At 40.6% G+C, this 20,666-nt stretch overlaps 1 protein-coding gene across 9 annotated transcripts in view; it reads left to right on the top strand.

The window, feature by feature from the left end:
• NPNT (nephronectin) overlaps positions 1-14,488 on the top strand; it is a 35,253-nt gene extending 20,765 nt beyond the window's left edge. For 8 of the 9 annotated variants that reach the window (XM_030450112.1, XM_030450111.1, XM_030450114.1 and 5 more), the window contains 4 exons: positions 6,889-6,984; positions 7,319-7,417; positions 10,626-10,882; positions 12,179-14,134. In XM_030450112.1, coding sequence (XP_030305972.1) covers positions 6,889-6,984; positions 7,319-7,417; positions 10,626-10,882; positions 12,179-12,274 — 548 coding nt within the window. In that variant the 3' untranslated portion in view covers positions 12,275-14,134. Of the gene's footprint in view, positions 1-6,888; positions 6,985-7,318; positions 7,418-10,625; positions 10,883-12,178; positions 14,135-14,337 lie in introns of those variants that run through there. The other variant, XR_003987541.1, reaches the window with a different exon arrangement.
• Positions 14,489-20,666: the final 6,178 nt, after the last annotated feature.

Raw genomic sequence — 20,666 nt, 5'->3', positions numbered from 1 at the left:
TCTGCTGCTAATTTTAGAGACAAGGAGGCTGTGCTTGATCAGCCCTTCAGCTTCAGGAGCAGTAAGGCTGAAAGAAGCAGTGTAGTGGGAGGAAAAGTTTGCTGTCTCAGAGCAGGTGTGCAAGCAATGTGTAGGATTCTTTTTTTTCTGGGTGCTTTGACATCTGTGTGGTAACATTCTCTGATGTCATTAGACAGTGAAATATTTTGTTCCTTGTTAAAAATGGTTTCTTTTCCCTGTTGGCATTTTATCTTTGGTAGACAGTTTTATAAATTTAAAATGGAGACAACAACAGGCTTAGAATTTGGGAAGCTAAATCACTGTACTGCCCAGAGGAGTGTGATTTTGGCTTTTTTCAAGTTTGTTTATTAAATAATCTATATTTAGTCAACAATATAAAAGCCTTTTTATGTAAAATTCTAAAAAGAAATATAGCAAAGAGTCCCAAATGTTAATGTAATGGGAACCAGTAGTTAACAATACAGAATTCTGTGGAAATTTTTGTATATTCTAGCATTATACTTCCCAGGTGTCCTGTGTTGCAAGTGTTTTCTGGAATTCTGAATTAGAGTTTTGAGCTATTTTCATGAAGTCATAACCATCATCTGTATAAAGCTTATTATTAATAATTAGTCTGCCTTCTCCCCAGAGGCTAGATTCTGAAACTCATGCTTTGAGTATGTATGCTTCAGATACAGGGGTTTGTAAAGTAGGACAGTAAAAGCATTTTGTTTCCCAATTGGTAAGCTTACATGATGGTACATGTAACACACTTTGTAAAGTGTTAACAACTATTTCTTTAGGTCAGCTGCCATCCTATAAGGTTTGTTATATACCCACAAAGCTTTAAAGACTTCAGTGCACCAGGATTCCAACAGGTTAAGCACCAGCAGCTGCTGCTGGCCTCAGTAGAGAATACAGCAACAGATGGCTCCTCAGATCAAGTAAAAAAGTATGTCTTTAATGCCATATTATTTCTTCTATGCCCTGCTGAAGTTATACTTTACACACAGATGTGTGTGGCAAAACTGTGTGACTGAGGGCATACTCCTCTTGTGCTTTGATGGTAGGAATTTGCATGAAGCTTCTGTCTTCTCTTTTAGCTCATTTTTCTCTTTTCCACTCTTTTTTTTCTCTTTTTCCTCCTTAGGCCACTTTGAAAGTATCATCTAGGTGGTGGTCACTGGTGTCCCCGCCCAACTTCTCTCTGTCCAGTGGCACATTTTATAAGTGACTGCACAAAAGCATTTCTTTAGGATATGAAACCTGTGATGGGGTGCAAAAAGAGTTGTGTTGCAGAGGAATGTGCTGCTACCTTGTTGAGGAAAGCACTGCTTGTAGAGCAAGGAGTTACTTCACCTACTGCATCCTGTTACTGCCAGAGTCTGTGGGACTGGGGAGAAAGTTACATATATGAGACATCTGGAAAAGGAGGTAGAAAAGTTATAGCCACATACATTGCTAGAGTGGGATGCACAGGGCATGACTCAGCCTGTCCTCCTCACTCTGAGTGCTGCACTTCTAGAGGTACTACAGAGATACTCACATGATACTCATATATATCCCCAAATGCTGTCACAGCAGGGGTGCAGCAGCATGGGATTGTTCCTGCCAGCTGCTGAGTTCCTGGGCATGAGCTGGGCTGCAGACCTGGCCCCTGCCTGCTCTTGGCCACTGGCAAACATCAGGTAAAGTGCATTAGCTCAGAGGCCTTTCATGTCAGCTTGCAGATGGCATTTGCTGGGTGGGTTAAGCTTCAGGTTCCTGCTTGCCAACCCTGCCCCTGCTCCAGGCCAGTGGGAGAGCAGTGCCTGGCTCTGTTTGGCTGCAGCTGCTGCCTGTGAGGCACCACAAGCTCAGGACAGCAGTGCTTACACCAAGGGAAAGCCAGGGCCTCTCAAAAAGCATTCCTCAAGCCAAACACAATGTTAACAACCACCACAACGTTAAGACAATACAAAAGTTTGAGATGGAATAACCAGAGACATTTAGCTAACCTTTGATGTGCTACTTACCTGCCCTGTGGATGTGCCTGAGCTTCCCCACCACCAAAAAAGTTTGTGAATTTTTTATTTGCCCCTCTGTTTCATAGAATCATAGAATAATTTAGGTTGGAAAGGAACTCTTAAGGTCACCCAGTCCAGCCCTCCTGCAGTCAGCAGGGACACCCTCACCCAGATCAGGGTGCTCAGAGTCTCCTCAAGCCTCACCATGAGTATCTCTAGAGATGGGGCCTCAACCACCTCCCTGGGCATCCTCTTCCATTTCTCACCACCTTCACGGTAAAGCATTTTTTCTTAAAGGGAAAAGTTGTTTTTTTTTCCCTCAGGGAAGGTTTTTTTTCAGCTACTTCCTTCAGCTACTTTAAAACTGTTCCTGTTTCAATGTGACCTGCATCAGACATCTTAGGGTTCCTGGTTTCAGATATGAGTTCATTTCTTTTGCCTTATTCTTTAGGTTCATTTTCCCATGGCATCTGCTTTTCCAGTTGAGGCAGAAAGGAAACTAAAAATGAATTTTTACTGTGGTCCCCATATGCCTGCGAATGGTTTGGGTTGGAAGGCCCAAGCTTTCACTTCAGAGCACTCTTGAACATTCTGCTCAGCTTGAAATCAGCTGAGGAGCAGTGGAATTGGTCTGTTTGGTGCTGACAAATAGCACAAATGATAATAGTGCTGAGAATGTTGTTTAAAAAAGCCTTTGCAGTTTTTGAAAGGTATCAGGTTGGAGCATTTCTTTAGATACTTTACCCCTTTTCTAAAAAAAACCTCCTGCATTGACTTTCGGGTGCTGCTTTTTCAGAGAACAAAAAGAAAAAAAAAAAGAGTATTTTTAAAAATGGAATTCCTACACTTGGCCTTTGAACCACTTAGTCAGATGCAGACAGTGGAATCTGGCACCAAGGATAATCTTCTCCTGATATGGATGGGGGGGGAATGGCAAGGAGGGAGGAATGCAGTGATGTCTTCATATTTAACTATTTCAGGGCTGATACAAGCTACAGTGAAGTACAGAGGAATCTTTTCTGGTTACTCAGATGGATAAAGTCTCTAACAAATAGAAAGTACTTCTCAGGAAGACTAAATATCTCCTGCCATTGGGATCTGGGTGATAAGCATTACAAGCATAAGCTTAAAGGCAGAGCATAACACTAGATATCAGCAAATCAAGAACAAAACCCTTATCTGTATTAAAAGACAGTTCAGCAATTTTTCTTCTTAGCCCTTAGTCAAGATGAGAAGATCAGAATTAGGAGACTTTTCTCATAAAAAGCTATTAAAACTTTAAAGATCGGATTAAAACTTGATTCTTCCACTGGCTGAAAAGTCCATAGTGCAGTTAATGCAGTTATGTGATCCTTAAAAAAAAGGAAATGCTGAAAGCAAAGAATGTGGTATTTTGTTATTCCTTGATATCATTAGAGTGGCATCATTCTACAGTATCATTTTCTTTGTTCTTCAGTCTTCTGTAACTCATTAAAATTTTTTTCTCATAATATTTAAGCATTTGAGATAGGCACTTTGTTCCTGTTTGTACTCTGGAGCTAAATCATAAGATCTGGGAGTCCTACAAATCACACCCATCAATCTTCCAGCCAGTTTTAGCCCTAGATCTGATATGGAGGCTTCTGTAGACTATTTATTTGAGCTGTTTTCCCCTGAAACTCACTTCAGCATTCTGCACCTCCTGACTAGCTGCTGAGAGAAAAGCTGGCAGGTTGCTTTTCAGAAAATCCTCTGCAGAGGGGTATAAGAAGATAATTGATTTAGGTCAGAGTTAATGAGCCTTGTAACTTGCCTGAGAAATGGGAGGGTGGACTTGAGAGTGGTCACACACTTAAAACCATCTCTCCTCTCTTAAGCAAATGGTTCTGAGTACAATTTATGAGTGTGTGACTGCTCCTGAAAGCCCTTCCTGGAGTCTTTCTCAGTGTGGAATCTGAGTTTTAGGCAACATATCCTGGAGAGTGGGTTTCCAGAGAGAAGGGCGAAGTGTACCTCTCAGCTGCCCAGCAGGTATCAAAGTCTTCCTGGAGCAAAACAGGATTTATTCTTGTTTACTAAGTCTAACTGACCTCTGTTACCCATCCTGTTAGCTGTTTTTCACCAGTTCTGTGTGAGATCTCATCACTGCTGGGTTTGTTTGTTGGGTTGTGGGTTTACACTGCTTTCAATTGTAACTGTTCAGTCAAAAAATCTTTGTCATTTTGTTGTTTTTTATAGCAAATGGGAAACTTGGTCAGGGTTATGATGGGGAATGGAGTTGCACAAGAATGCAGTGTTTGTTGTAGGGCAGAACACTGCATTATTAATAGTAGTAACAATTCCTAATAACATGCACTCCATGTTTTGTTTTTGTAACACCAAACCAGTGATCATTCTGTAATTACATATAATCTGACATACATAATACACCAGCTCTTACTCTCTCAGCCTCAGCAATTAGCAAGTAAAAAAAAAACCTGCTGTTTTCCCAAAGGATTAAAAAGCTGAAAGTGAGTCAGTCTTCTGCAGTTATTAAAGGTGTCCCCCCCCAGATATTCATGTGCCTAGGAAGAACTTAGCTCATGAACTTTGAGAATGTGGTAGTGTTGATGCATTGGCACACTCAGAGCTTACAAAATTCTCCAAGAAAAAGCAGCCAAGTTTATATTTAACAAGCTTTATCAAACCATTGAAGTCAAGTGAAAAGCACACTGATAGGCTATATAAAGTACACAGAAAGGGCTTGGAAAGCTTGCAAAAAATAATTGTGCCAAATTCTTTCTCCCACGATTGCTACTCAACATATCAGTCATCTTAGCAAGGAAAAAAAAAAAAAGTGTACACATGGATCACATTTGGAGTCCTGCATCTCTTCTGGTAACTCTTGTTTCTTATCAAGTGCACATTCCTCTAATGAGGTCTGAGCACTGATGTGACTGGGTTAAAGCTCTGCAACACATTCTCCTAGAAGTTCATAACAACATATTTAGAGAGGACTTTAGAGAAAAGAGTTGAAGAAATATATTGCTTTATTATAGGCAAATATATCTGGTTTCATTTGGAGAATGCTTGCAGGTGTTCACAGATGTAACTCAGATTTGTAGGAAACCAAGGTAAATGGAGGGTTTTTCTCCTTTATATGAATATATTATTTAAGCATAAATGTTATTTATATTATAAATGTTATAATATTATTTAAGCATTTTTGACCATCAGGTGTGGACTGTGCACATTTGTAAGGTTTCTTTCATATTAGAACTCGAAATTCTAATCAGGTAAGCAAAAAAGCAGACTAAACAAAGCAGTAAAAAACATTATTGCTAACACTGTATCCTTAAAAGTTAATGGGCCTGTACTACCCAAGCCAACCTAAAGTCCTTGAGGCTGTTTGAGTCTTCCTATCATAGACTGCAAATAGACATTATCCCAAATCTGTAAAGGATTTATAAAATAAATAACAAAAAAAAAAAAAAAGGGAGGTAAAGAAGGAGGTATAGTGACTCCAGAAATGAATATAATATTGAGTTAATCAGTTTCCTACAAGACTTTGAGCTTTTTATTTATTTATTTGTATTATACATAATTCCCATTCAAGATTTGTAGCTTGCAATATAGCTTTTAAAATACATTAGCATTTGGTTGACCTTTTATCAGGCTGCTCATTTTGTCCTAATTCCAAAAAGCAGGAAGTTGCTTCATCCTTGTTTTTCACTTTCCTCTGCATTCTGGCTTAAGAGGAGCTCTTGCAGCAGTGCTATTTACATTGCTGTCCTAGTGCAAAATTTCCTTCTTACCTTTGATTTGATCTCCTTAAAACAACAGTCCTTTATTTCAGTTTAGAATTGCAAATCATCTCCATTCCTCTTGTCCTCACTTGCCTGAGGTGCCTATAGAGACATAAAGATACTTATTTTAGCACTGCAAGTGGAAAAAGGTGTCATGTTTTTAATTAGATAAGGCCTTTACAAATACTGGAGGTGTCAGAGGTGTCTGTAACATCTCAGGACATGCCTAAAACACGTTCCAACTGGTATTAATTATATGCTGAACCTGCCTCTGAAAGAGGAATTGTATTTTATCCAGAGCAATCTGGTGATCTCCAGTTGAAGCTGCCCAGTGGGCACGACACTGGTGTGTGATTTCTGGAGCTCTATCCAGACTGGAACTGTGTCTCCAGGAGGAGTCTTAGGAACTTTCAGGTTGTCCTAGCTGCTGAATGTCTGATAACCCCTGGGCCCCTTCATCACCAGGAGTGTTCCTTCTCTGAGAGAGGCAGCTGAAGGACAAGGCTGTGTCTGAAACAAAAAGTATAATTGCAGCTGAATCCCAGTTTCCACCACAGCTCCTCCTTCTCACCTCTCTATACAAGCCTTGTGATTGTTTAGGGAGCTGTGATCCTGTGCAGACAGATGGCTCTACCTTCAGCTGGTTTCACAGGTTAAGTGTGTGTGGGGCTCTTCCAAGTCCCAGTGCCTCCTGTTGAGGCCTCCTTCTATAAATGTCTGTAGAAGGTGAGTGGATCAGAAAGTCTGAGCAAGGGCTTTAATGTGGCTTTATTTTATTGAGAAACCACTGTCTTTAAAAGTACATTTGGAAGGGAATAGTGTGATTCAAGGTTGAAGTTTTTTTGTTGCTTTTTTTCCCCCCCTGATTAAAGAGAAGTTTTCATTTGAAGAGCCTTCAGCAGGTTTGGAATCACCTTTTACAGGGCTCCAATCAATGTACAACATAAGTGATAAATCACATAGGTGTAAAGTTTATGTATCTTCATGTCAAATATAGACTATTTAATTCTCCAATAAAAGCACAATGCCCAGAGCTGCTCTGTTTTTTATTAAAGATAAGGAAGTAGGTCAGTAACCACTTTATCTCACTAATTTCTGTAAAACTACTTTTCTTGCAGTTCCACGCCAGCCTGGAGTGAGCAATAATCTATTTGAAATACTTGAAATTGAAAGAGGGATTACTGCTGATGAATATGAAGCAAATGACGACCCAGGTAACGATCATGTCTCATCTTCAGGGCCTAGGGCTTAGGATTTTTAGTCATTTCTTGGGATTTTATACATTTTTACAGGACTTCTTTATCTTAGGGCCCTGTTTAAACCAGGCTTTCACCACCTAAATGAACCTTTATAGTTATAGTTCCAAACAGATTTTGCACTAAAATAGTGTGAACTGTTAATAACAACACTGGTATCCTTTTTCTTGTTTTAGAAATGTTGTAGATTTTTTTTTTTCTTTCATTCCTTCTGCATTTAATTTAATTGCTGTAGTTGCCCAACCAGAAAAATCCAAATCACTCAGCACTCTTTTTATTCTTTTTTGCTCAGGTGTGCTGGTACACAGTTGTCATTTTGATAGTGGGCTCTGTGGATGGATCAAGGACAAAGATGATGACTTGCACTGGGAACCAGTGAGAGATGCATCAGGTAAGATAACTGCATCCCATAGAACCACCCAGGCTGGAGGTGGATGCCACTTGAATCATGGAATGGTTTGGGCTGGAAGGGACCTCAGAGCTCATCCAGTTCCAACCCCCTGCATGGGCAGGGACACCTCCCACCAGCCCAGGTTGCTCCAAGCCCCATCCAACCTTGGACACTGCCAGGGATGGGGCAGCCACAGCTTCCCTGGTGAACCTGGGACAGGGGCTCAGCACCCTCAAATTAATTAAAGAATTTCTTCCTGATGCCCAACCTAAATCCCCCCTCTTCCAGCTTAAAGCCATTCCCCTTGTCTGTCACTACACACCCCTCTAAAAAGTCCCTCCCCAGCTTTCCTTCTAGAAGGTCTCCCTGGGACCTTCTTTTCTCCAGGCTGAACAACCCCAACTCTCTCTCATTAGGATGAATTCAAAGAGCTGCTGTTCCCTTTAATTCCAGGATATATTTCACACCCACACCTCTCTGTATAGAAATCAAACCTGAGGAATCCCAACATGAAAGAGCAATTGAGAATTTGGACTTTTATCACAGCTGGTATCTTTACAATAGGAATGTCTCTGAAGGAGTAGTAAGTATTCAGTAGATTATCTCTCTCGTAAGAGCCAGAAAGAACAAAAACGTGGAGCAGAGAACACCTTTTATTTATGGTGAAACAAAGCTTATTTTTCAAGCCACCAGACAACCATAATTATTCTGTATCACCAGCAAAATTCTAGCAAGTGCTGGAAGTAGTCTTTGTTCTGCTGCCAAATAATAATGTTCTAGTTTAACATCTCACTTTGATTTTATTGAATTCTATTCTAAGAAGTTACAGCAACCTGTATTTAGGAAAACATTGTAAGTAACTGGAGGGAAGACAAATGAGGTGCTGATATGCAGAGCCTTGTGAAAATGGGTAATGTTTGGGACAGGAAAAAGTGACCTTGCACTGTGTATTGGAGGGGAGTGTGGATGAGCTGCCTGTAGGGCAGGAGAAGCCTGTGCAGCCCAAGCAGATCCTCACATCTGCACCCAGAGCCATTTTCCTTGTGCACCTCCTCATCCCTGATGCTGTTTCATGTGCTCCTCAGGACACTTTCAGAGTCTCAGGAGTGGCTCCTTCCTCCTGCAGATGAGAAAACTGCAGCTGTCTCTGCTTGCAGACTGCTGAAAAAGATCACACATAATTCAAACAACTTTTGGAAACCCTTTGTTTCTGAGAAACAGAGTCACTCAGAGCACATTTATTATCTGTACTCAAAACTGTTGTTAATACATACTCTGTTCCAGAACCATTATTTTTAACTGACTTCTTTTTTAGACCTTTTTTTTTTTTTTTCCCTCCTGCTTTGCTTCCCAATCAGGGACAATCTCAGCTTTTTTTTTTTTTTTTTTTTTTCCCCTGTGTATGTTCTGCTGCTGTTGACACAACCTGTTAAAACTCGTCTCTTGAAGTCACCCACCCACTCCCTGCTGTCCGGAATACCTTGTTGCAAGGATTTATTTTCACAGCTTGTTCCTAAAGTGTTTGCTTTCACCTTTCAGAGTTAGCTGTTCATTGGTTTATCAGGATCTGCATTTTGAAAGGTGCCATGCTGAAGCCTTATAAGCTTATCTTACCTGCAGAGTCTGCTTCCTATTGATTGGATTCAGTTACTGTAACTATCTGAGGCAGAAGCAGTCCATGAGTCATGCCAGTATTTTTATAGTGATATAAATGTATGTACAGCAAGCAGGTGCAGTTATTTAAACTCTATTATGCTTATTTTAGCAGTTAGTGACCGTGATGCAAAAATAATCCATTAAAAAACAAAACCCCAAAAAAACACTAAACCCATAAATACCTTAACAGATCCTTAACAGGTGGATCCCTCTTCATGCTCAAATGCAGACTGGAGGCCCCAGACAGCAGCATAAAACTTTGTTAAATCTCAGTGAGACAAAAAAAATCTCAAAAACCCTATGTGGATGGAGTTAATTGGAGGCAGGGTTGGCTTTCCTTTTACGAGTGTGACAAGCCTGGGGATGCTGTCATTAAATCTCACAGCTTTTCAGCAAATCACTGTGGCTTTCAAAAATGAAAGCTCTGTTTTAGTAGTAGCAGGGTGTCAATTTACAAGGAAACTATTTTTCTGTTCTATAGGTAAGTGATGACTGTGTATTTCCACAGTAATACAAACCACCAATATTTCAGTGTCAATGGTTTCAACTAAGGACCCTAAATATCACCTGTGTTAAGTTCATTACACTTACTTTTTTTATATATATGAAAAAAGATTAAACTGTCTGGCTTCATAAAAAGGAAAGATTCTCAGGTTCAGAGTAAATAATTTTTTTTTTTAAGCTTTCAAAAGTGAACCCTCCTCCCTTTGTTTCAAGTTATCATAAACCTCACAAAAGTTTTAATGAAAAACTATGGTTGTGGGTTGTCTCCAAGATGTGAAGTCTTATCTATTGTGGCTTTGAGTTCCTATATGACAGGGTACCTGGGATTTATGGAAGTGCCTGCCTTTGTTTTAAGGCTTACTTTATGTTGCCTTATCTGAAATAATCCAGGTTTTGTGTTCTAGTTGTTTTTCCCTGATCAGAGGTGATACAGGATTTTGAATTAAGGATGCAAGTTCACTGACAACACACTACTGTTAGTGAAGGCTTCAGGGAGTGTATCAGAGTAACAGCCATTTGGGAATCATTGCTCTGTCTGCCTAATCCAGATGAAAAATTTAAATTGTAATTAAATAGAAAGGCTGTCCATGTTTGCTTTGAGCCTCAACCTGAACACAGTTCCCAAAAAAAAGGGAAGGGACAGAACTGTAACTAATGTACAAGAGCTGGCCTTCTGCTGGCCTTCCCATGGATCTAACAGCAAACCCCCTGCAGTTTACAAGGGGCATAGATGTCAGGAATGAAGGAATACAATAATAATTTTCCAAAGAGGTGTTATTTGCTTTGTATAAAAGTAGTTAAGATGGGCAAGACCTAACCTGGCTCTAATGAATGCAGCAGGACCAGCACTGTAAATCTCACCCTGCAGGAGGCAGATGCATCAGTTCTGATTCATGTTCTAGCTTAGGTTCTGTCTGAGATTTACTGGACCTTGTGGTCCCTTTTAATTTTTTTTAATCACTCCTGTGCACTTGGTCCAGCAACACAGCAGAATTAAAAATCAAAACAAAACAAACCACACCTTACTTAACTGCTTTTTCTCTTGCAGGGGGACAGTATCTCACCATCTCTGATCCCAAAGGCAAAGAAGGAGGAGCAGCACATCTGATCCTGCCCTTGGGGCACATGGCTCAGCCTGGTGATTTGTGCCTGTCCTTTAGGCATAAGGTGCCTGGACTGCACTCTGGTGCCCTCCAAGTCTTCGTAAGGAAAAATGGAGCTCATGGACCAGCTGTTTGGGGAAGAAATGGTGGCCATGGCTGGAGACAGACACACATAACTTTACCAGGACAAGGCATCAAGAGCGTAAGTCCTGACCCATGTGCTGCCTTCTGTGGTTTTGCAGGAGAAGCTGAAGACACTTTGATGGTGTAGCACTGGAATGTTTGTCATCTGGGTCCAATTTCAGCCTCTGTGTTTACCTCTGGTTTACTCCCTGCCAATGAAATCACACTAAGGATAAGAGAGTCATTGTGCATTTTGTCAAATTAGGGTTTTCTTTTTTTCACAAACCCCACCTACGGCAACAGACACATCAGAAATTTCAGAAGAGCCTTTAGTGAGCTACAGCACAGAGTTTGTTTCCAGGAAATCCCTGTGGAGGACAAAGCAGTCTAATGAACAATGGCATAGACTGTGGATTTCCAAAAGCCTCTATCAAGATTCCTTGTGAACAATGCTCTAAATAATACAGTGCTGTGAAACAGGAAGAATCAGCCCCTGTGGATTAATAACTGATTAAACTAGGGCAAAAATATTGAAAATAAGTACATTTTGATAATGCAGGGGGGTTAGATTGCAGCCTCACATGCTTTCAAGCTCTGCAGCATGCCTGCAGCTGACTCCTACAAAGTTTTGCTGTAGAGCTTTGAATAATTTTTAAGCCATGGTCACAACCACTGACTGTATTAAACAGTTCAGCCTTGTGAATCTACAGCAGTAGCACAGGTGACCAGTAATGGTTAATGGAAAATGTTTCTTGAAGACAGCTGACCAGTCTGTGTTGTCTCTGATTTATGCTCCAGGCTTTGTAGTCAAGCTTTTATGTTTGGGGAATTTCCTGTATTCAGGCTAAATCTGGACTGCTACTTATCTGCTGAAACCCATGGCCAAAGTTCTGCTGCCATTTTGTGAGGAGCTGAAGCTCCTGTTGATTACCCTGGGCCTGCAGGAGCCAGGATTTGTTAAATAAAAGATGGATGTTTCTAGTTCCCACAACTAAGGAGCATTAGCAATGAAAAGAGCTTCTATGAGACAGCTGGATTTTTTTTTTTCAGAATAGAGAGGATTCTTTGTGTTTCTTCTAAGGCACAATGAAAGCAGTGCAGAGATCATACCTTGGACGTGTCATCTCACCTCACCAGATGTTGCAGCTGGTGCATCTCTGTCCTGAGCTGTTGGTCATCACAGAGACCCTGTCAAAGTGAAGAAAGGAGAGGATCAGAGATAGAAAAAGCAGCCATAATTCTGAGTAGAACAAATAGTAATGATTGCCTGAGCTTTCTCACACTTTTGCTTTCTTACTGTTGAGTCCTCTCTCAATCGAGTCTTCTTTCCTTTTACTTGATTTCTGCACTGAAATGTTTCTAATTCTTCTGCCAGGTTATTTTCAAAGGGGAGAAAGGGAAAGGAAGAACTGGGGAAATTGGACTAGATGATGTGATCTTGAGGAGAGGACGCTGCTCTGAAGAGCATTAGCAGAGACAATGGACCAGCACAGTCGTCTCCTCAAGCTCTTCTGCTACTCCTACCATGCTTTGAAACAGAACTCCATGAAAAAGAAGAAAAAGTTGAAGAATGATTTCCTGGTGGTCTGCTAAATGCAGTCTTACTGAAACTCCACTTAAAACCATGAAGAGCACCTCCCAGGATTCAGGAACACCAATCACAGGCTGGTTGTTTCTACTAATCCTTACCCCTAACTCATATTTTGTATGTAATAACTTTATCCCCTGATAAGCCAGGTGAATGCTCACACCAAGAGCACACGTGATAAAGGGAGAATTGATGGGAATGGTGGCAAAAAAAAAAGCTCCATCTCAGAAAGTTTCAGTGTTAATTGATGCTCATTATCTTCCCATAGTGTTGCTCTCACTGATTAGATTTGACAGAGAGTGGGACTGCTCTAGCTTCAGAGTCACCTCAGATTTGTAGAAGCCTGGACCTGAATTTTGGCTTACTGCCACTGCCCTTGCAAGAAGGGTTTTCTTCATATCAAGTAGCATTTTTTTTGGGGTTGCAGCTGTGTTAACAACAAGCAGTTACACAGAGTAGGCACTTGCATCCTGTAATATTGCAACCATCGTGTTTTGTGTATATGTGTATGGTTATTAACATATTTATGTTCTTAATATTTACAGACTCTAGTTGTGAGGTAACTGGCAGTCATGCTTTCTTACTGTGCAAGACAGGAGCTGGGCAGATTCTCTGATCCTGCTTGGTCGTGCCCGTGGCTGTGTTACCAAAATCACTTAATGGTGCTCATTGAAAACCGCTGGTGCAGCTTTTCACTTTGTAATATTTTGAAGGCAAAAGACCAAACCCTTACCTGATACAAACTGGCATCTGATCATGCTGTACAGGTTTGCATTTAGCTCAGGAGCAAGGCCTGAAGGGCTCTCAGTCCTGCAAGAAACTCCTGCTTCATTTGAAGACTGGAGAAGAGAACTTGCATCTTGAGTGAACCCGTTGACACCACCAGGAATGTTCCCTTCCCACAGGTAGTACAAGCCTACACATAAGCAGAAACCAACAATTCAAACCATGAAATGCCTTGAGTCATCTTTGTCAAAATTCCATATTCTGTCCAACCCTTCTGTATATAGTAAACATTTTATTCTTTAGAACTAGAAGAACTATTAGCCCTAGCTGGAATGAAATATTTATCGGAATTTGGACTGACTTTTTAGTTATGTATCATGCATGAGGTGTGCAGTTTCCCAGGGAATTCTTCTGTTTGGTTTTGGGGGCTTTTAAATGAGGAACATCATCATCACTGCTGATACAGTTCTAAATTTGACAAAAAAATTAAAACATTTAAGAAAATGAAAAGCATTGATAAAATGTTGTTAGTGGCACAGTCTTAAACTCTCAAAAAATGCATCCATAACAGAAATAAGTCCCAGATCTTTTAAATACTTAAATACAATGTAAAATAAATGTCAGTTCCATATCATTTTATAAGACCATCATTAGAAAAAAATCCATGTTAAGCCTCTCACAAAGTCCAAAGAGACAAAATTGCAAGACCAATAGGAGTCATATTCCAAACGCCTGCTTCTTACAAAATGTTCTTCCAGTTTGTTCCCTAGGACAAAGCAGAATATGTACAGTAAAAGTTTATTTGACCAAACAGAGAGTCTCTTGCAAAACTGTATCAGCATTTTGAAAAGGATAATCCAATGCATTTTTTAAACATTTTTAAGCTATTTTGTTTCAAATATGATAATGATTTTTTTTCTCTTACGTTATTTTGTAAAATGTCAGAAATATCTGTGAATAGTTGAAATACCTTGCCCTTATTTTAAAGCAACCAGTAAAGGAGGCTGTTACTTGCAACTAATTGGAAATCTTGTGTTGATTTCTAGATGAAAAGTCTTGTTTTTACTGCAGTGAAATGAACCAAAATATGACAATTCAATCAAAGAATCAGCTCATTACCAAATTTACAAATAAAAGTGCAATTCACTGTAATATGACAAGAGCATTATATATATTACTCATAAGAAAGAATGGCTGTTTTCAACTTAGCTTTTTTACAGTTTCACAGGTAATTTAAGAGCTTCTGCAATATAAAATGTCCACGTTACAAGAAACAGCATCTATCATAGTTTCACACACTGATACTGCCAGTTTCATGTGAGCCTCAAGAAGAAGAGGAGGATATGACCTGAGGTCTTCCTATGGAGTTGGCTGTAACTGCCCTTCCTGCTTAGGATTTAACTAGGTAACTGTCACAAACAAGTATTGAACTAAAGTGATACACAGTACATTTGGTAAATTTTTAATACCTTCCTGCCAGGTTATAATTACTTGTTTTAAAAAGAAAAGTTAAACTTTTTTCTCCCAAAATAGATTGCAAATAATTATTCTTCATAAATTACAGTAGCATGGCTAGTGGAAGTGTGCATCTACTGCATTTGTTGACATCAAAGTGAGGACACAGTGAGACCAATACAAGTTTTTGTTTCCAGATCCCCTTCTATCCAGCCATGTCACTACATCCCCAGGGAGCACTTTCAATCAGCCCCATCTCTTCTGCAGGAAACCTTCCCTAGGTTTCCTTCCATAAATTACCTTGCACTTGAACATCACAATATTGGTTCTAATCTGTCTGGAGATTACAATAACCACCCTAAAAAGAGTCAGATTAGTCATGAGATGACAGCAGCCTACACTCCAAGAGCCAAGTTTCTCCTTGTGTGATCTCTTCTGTGCACTTGTATAATCTCTTCTAAACCTTGTTCCTTTGCTTGGAAACAAATTGTCCTCTAGACAGTGCTCTTGCTGGTTCCTTTGGGCTGAGGTAGCCTGTTTTTTGAAAATCAAATAGCCTCTGTTGCTGCTGTGGTCCTGAGCTTTTGAGGAAAAGAAGGTTATCAAAGCCTTTATCCTTAGCTGCATACTTTTAAGTTTAGGCTCCCTTCTACCAGGAGGAGTCACACCAGGTATATAGCACTGCACCTGGCAGTGTTTGCCAGCTCCTGCCCAAACAATAATAAAGTTTCTTTGCCTCAGGACCTGTTGAACCCAAAGACTGTTTTCTCTGGCATGAGAGGCCAATTGACTCCTTGAGATAAATACTAAGCAAAAAGGAATATTTTACTTTAGGAACTAAGAAGCCAGAACTTTTTCCCTGCAGCCATGGTCACACCCCTTGTGCCTGTAACACTGAGCTATTTTAAAAAAATTAATTCCTGTGGTATTTTCCTAATAGCCACAAAGCAGTGGGGCATGCTGTCAGACACACATTGCTATTATTACTCCATTTATGCCTCGTGACTCTGACCTTTCAAATTCAGAAAGATTAGCCAGCTGTCAAATGAAAAAAATAACCTTCCCTCCATTGCCTGCTTTCCCTGGGTAGCAGCTCAAATCTGGCAGGGGGTCACCTTTTAGATCCTGCCCTCAGACTCCATCACATCTTAGAAGTGTCCAACTCGTGAGTCTTGCAGCTTGGACCTTCTGCATACCAAAAAAAGAAAAGAAAAACTTGTACCTCTTGCCAATGTTTCAACAGGCACAGACAGCAAGCCAAAGCCCAAGTGAAGTGGTGTTGCTCATCCCTGTAATAAAGAAATTTTCTCTACCTTAAAAAGCAACATTAATAATGTAAAACAAGGGGTACCAACAACAGCCTTTCCAACAATTGTACTGTTCCCTTCCCCTCAGGGAATGGCAGATTAACTGAGTTTGTGACTCTAATTCTAATAAAACCATGAAGTCCATTGGAAATTATGCTGCAGACCCACATAAGCTTGGGGACCTCTTGTTAAAATAGCATCTAGAGAGAAGCTTGCTGTTCTCTCTCTTCTCGTTCCCTGCTTTAAAATACAGAACATTTTTTCTAAGACTGTGTAAAGATAAACAAAGATTAAAATAAGGGCAGATATCTCCTCCCCTTGAATTCATTGTCTGAACCCTCATTAAACTCCCCAGTAAGCAAGGTCAGACCCCATTTATTCAAACCCCCAAGTTATTTCTGCTTGCCTATGATCTCTGCTTGGAGAGAGCACTCCCAACCAATCAACCTTTCACTCCCATCTCCTGACCCCATTCTTTTCCTCCTGCCCTCTCACATTTCCCAGCTTTCTGGCCATCTCCTAGTGGTGCAATCAGCTTTTTGCTGTCTGAAGCAAGTGGCAACGTGTCCATATGAAGAAGGAATTGCCTCTTGTTGTGTTTGCTACAGAAAAAGACTGGAAAAAAAGTCCTAAAGAAGTTAATTGAGGTGTCTACACTCAGAGGCAGAGGCAGGGATATTAACTATAGGTCTGCACAAACCATTTCTCTATCCACATGTTTGTGTTGCCCCACTGGTGGGTGTAAGAAATAGTGGTGGAGCACATCAACCCCAGCTCAGCACAGCCTCAGAAATTCCATTCTCACAGTTCACACAGGCCTGGGAGTAAACTCCGACATTGCTCTTTCGTGCTCAGTCTATTATAAAGTGTCATGCTCAGGTAGCTCTGCCAAAATCCTGGTATCAAATGACAAATTATCATATTATCCCATTGACTCGCACTGGAACAGACTCCCTGAAATGCACTCAAGAAACGTCACAAATGCACACACCCAGAAGTAAAAAAAAATAATAACCCCAGGACACAGAAAAAAAAAAAAAAAAAAAAAAAAGAGGTAACAATAGCAGAATTCCTTGCAGGAGCAGCAGAACTGTGGCAGCAACTCAAGTCCTGACAAGGCAAAGAAGAACAAACATGACTGCTTCATGGTACTGCAGGGCAGACAGACAGACAAATCCAACCCTGGAGCAGTCAAGTCTCCTCCTCCACTGCAATATGGCAGTTTCTGGCCAAAACAATGTTCCTTACTACCAGCTTCAGTGTCTCTCACCTCAGTGTTCATTTAGGAGCAGATCAGAATCAAATTGTTTTCTTGCTGACATTTTTTTCACATTAAAACATTTAAATTGCTTCATTTTACTTTTCTCCTTCTGGGTCTACATTGCTGCTCTTGGCAGAAACATTTACCAACAGAAGACAATAACCAGCTGGGTTCTCAGCTAAAAATGCATAATAATCTCCACTGAGCAGGTCAACCAGATTTGCTCCCCTCTTTCAACAGCAGACTGAGCTTGTACTTTAAATGTAGTAGTTTTTTTTAAGCTATTTGCTATCAAGCTTGCTGCATTAATGTCAGAAGATTTCCTGCCTTCATCACAGGCTGAGTGGTAACAACATTTAAAGTCTCAGAGGTGGTAAAAGAGAAGAAACAATGACTGTCATGGAACAGAATCTGTGCCCTGGGGGATAACTGGAGGCTTGCATCCCCAAGGTGTCTTGCTAGCACCTACCTTTCAGCTCCAAGGTGAACGCATTGCCACTGGAAGATGCTGAAGTGTGGCTCAGTAGTTGTGCACAAATCCCAAAGGGAAACAGCAGGTAGAGAAAGCTGGCTGAATCCAAAAACCTTAGGCAAGGACAAAACCACAACGCTGGCATCAGTGATACACCTGGTAAACAAGGACTGAACTAGCCAAAAGAGGGGCAAAGAAACTGGACCAGAAAATGTGCTATACTATATCAAATAAATTGCTTATTTCTCAGGATAGCCATACATCATGAGTGTGCTACAGTACAGCTGTCATGTTAAATGAGACAGAACTGAGTATCTGATAATCTTATCTTTTCCATGAAATGTTCTGCACATCATGTTTTCAAATTCTGAGCTGCTGGCTCACCAAGTGAGAAGTGCTCCTCATTCATGCATGGCTGCATCTGAGACTTCACAAAGAGCCAGGCCTGGGTCTCTGCAAAGCAAACAGCAGCTTCAGCAAAGGCAGTAAACACATGAAAAATAATGACACAGTGACACTGGTGCAGTTCTAGGAGAACAGATGCATTCCAGACTTGCACTCAGCTGAGAGTTTCTGGATAATAAACTTGTTCAGCAAGTGACATTAATCCCTTTGTTCCCTGTCCATAGTAAGTTCCTCCCATATGTTTTCTGTAGTTAACAGGTTACTGGGACCTCTTTGTTACCTGCAAGTACTCTGGACACTGAAGATATCACAATTTACACTTTTTTTAGTGGTAAAAAACCCTCTGTGCTGACAGTACATTCTGAATGCCTACACAAATATTTTATCTGACTTTCCCATGTTTCCCATAGCCCTTCTTTCCCCTCTGATGTTCAAACTCTTCCAGTAATATCCCACTGCATCTCCCCCCGACACTACCCATGTTCTCCAGCCCTAGCCATATCTCAAGAGGCCCACTTCATTTATAGCTTTAGAGAGCTGCATATGACCAAAGGTTACTTGCAGCAAGGCTTGCCTGCCTCTTCTCTGAAGCTTGCACTGAATTAGGCAGGAGCTGGGGGAGGAGGATTACTTACTGGTTTTGCTCTCTAGGTGGGGATTGACAGGCTGGCTTTCAACATCACCCAAAGAGTAATCAGCAGTTACAAATTGTATTGTGTGATGAAGACCACGCTGTGCACACGGGGAGCATCCTGGCTCTCTGCTCACTCCTCGCCAAGAGTTAATGAGATAATTTTTCTCCTTGGAGGCTGCACCACTACTACATCCCAGAGGAAAGGCAGCCTTTGCATGAGCAGCACCTCCCACAGAGCAGGCCCATGAAACAAAACAACAAAACATTACCTGACTGCAGCCAAGAAAGGCTCCTCCTCTCTGATAGCAACTGCTGGCAAGTGGGAATGCAAGAAGCTCCTGAATCTGCATGCATAATCCCTTCAACATACCCTCAGTGGGTGGAATTGTTTGGGTTTTGATTGTTTCTACCCCCTTCTCTTTCCCTCAAAATACTCTCATTATTATTCTTCTATTATTCCTTATTTCGATTAAGGCTCCCTGGCTATAGGCGTATTTTAAATTTTGGTTTAAATAAAAAAAACCAACAATGCAGCAGAGAATTCTTAGGTCTTTGGGTGGATTGAGGCAAAGCTTGATGTTTTGATCATCCCTGCTCATTATTTCTAGCTGGAGCAGAATAAACTATCTAAGGTATTTAAGCCTACGCATAACTTAAAGCTGGGAGTCATGACATTATCTGCAGCCTGACAGTGCCTCTGATCATCTCCACAAGTATCCTGCTGAATCAGTACAACACAGGCCAGGAAAACAACCCTCGTGCCTGCTGATACTTGAATTTCCTAGGGTTTCTTACTAAAAAGCCCTCTCCTGAAAATGATACCTGAAACAGGGTCAGCAGAGGCTTTAAGAGGATTTGCAGTCAGCCTAAGATTTCACAAGGAAAACAGGCAGGAAACTACTTTTTTTTTAATCAACTAAATGAAATCAGTAAGAACAAATCTCAGCACCGAATGCCCCATGTGGCTTTGTTCTCTTGCACAGACAGAATGGGTGGTCTGCAAAACAGCTTAACAATCAACAGTAGCAGGATGACTCTGCCAGCATATCCCACTGAAACCATTTACAGACTGTATGTAAATCCTGACCCTTATGAGAACAAATTTTTCAAGCTCAAGTCCAAATTTTAAAGTGTTTAGCAGTGAAAGGCTCGTTTGCAAAATTAATGAGGCAGAATTCATAGAGTCTTTAGTGTCTGCATTGTCCCCACCCTCATACATTTCAGGTGGTCACAGTACTCACTATTTTTTTTCTGCACTGAGTAAAATTAGGAGGTGTTATTACCCTCATTTTAGTGAGGGAAACTGAGCCTCCCTGATTATCCAAGATGTAATCAAAAGTTTGTATCAAAGCAGGGAATAATAGCCTGAGAGCTCAAGCTCCTGCCATAGTCACTGGATCTCATGAAACCACCCAGTTATTCCATGTACCTGTTCTGTACTCACAGGACTTTTCCTCCTTTGGCCAGCTCAGCTGGGAAGAGCTGACACCATCAGATGTTGTGACTGTAAAATGACAATGTCAGATAACCCTAGACAGACAAAGAGGAGAAAAATTTAATACTATTTTAGCTAGGGAATATTAAGTATAACAGTGATTGACAGTGATCCAGTGATCTCTGGACTGCTCCCATTTCCACCAGAATTGGTGGCCTAAGACAGCAAACACATTTTGGCAAACAAACTGGGAAAACACTGCCAAAACCAGTTAAAATTCTTGAATGAGAAATCACAACAAAATGCAAAAATTTTCTTTCCCTATTGAAACAGAGACCAAAAATTAACTTAGTCATTGAGCTCTTGCCCTACATAACTAAATAAAAATAAATAGGCATAGAATGCCTATTTCTAGGCAGAATTTCAGAAATGTTCACTGAAGTAGTATGTGCAGGTATGTCAGTAAGTAGCAGCCATAACCAGCTGGTTGACACAGAACTTTCTAGTTAATTCTATTTACATGGGAAAAAAAATTGATACTGTTTAGCAGTTCTTGACATTTCCTGCTTTTATGCACACC

Source organism: Calypte anna, chromosome 4A, assembly GCF_003957555.1.
Source record: "Calypte anna isolate BGI_N300 chromosome 4A, bCalAnn1_v1.p, whole genome shotgun sequence".
Taxonomy (NCBI): Eukaryota; Metazoa; Chordata; class Aves; order Apodiformes; family Trochilidae; genus Calypte; species Calypte anna.
The sequence above is the reverse complement of the archived record's forward strand: the minus strand, read 5'-3'. Positions and strand labels throughout refer to the sequence as shown.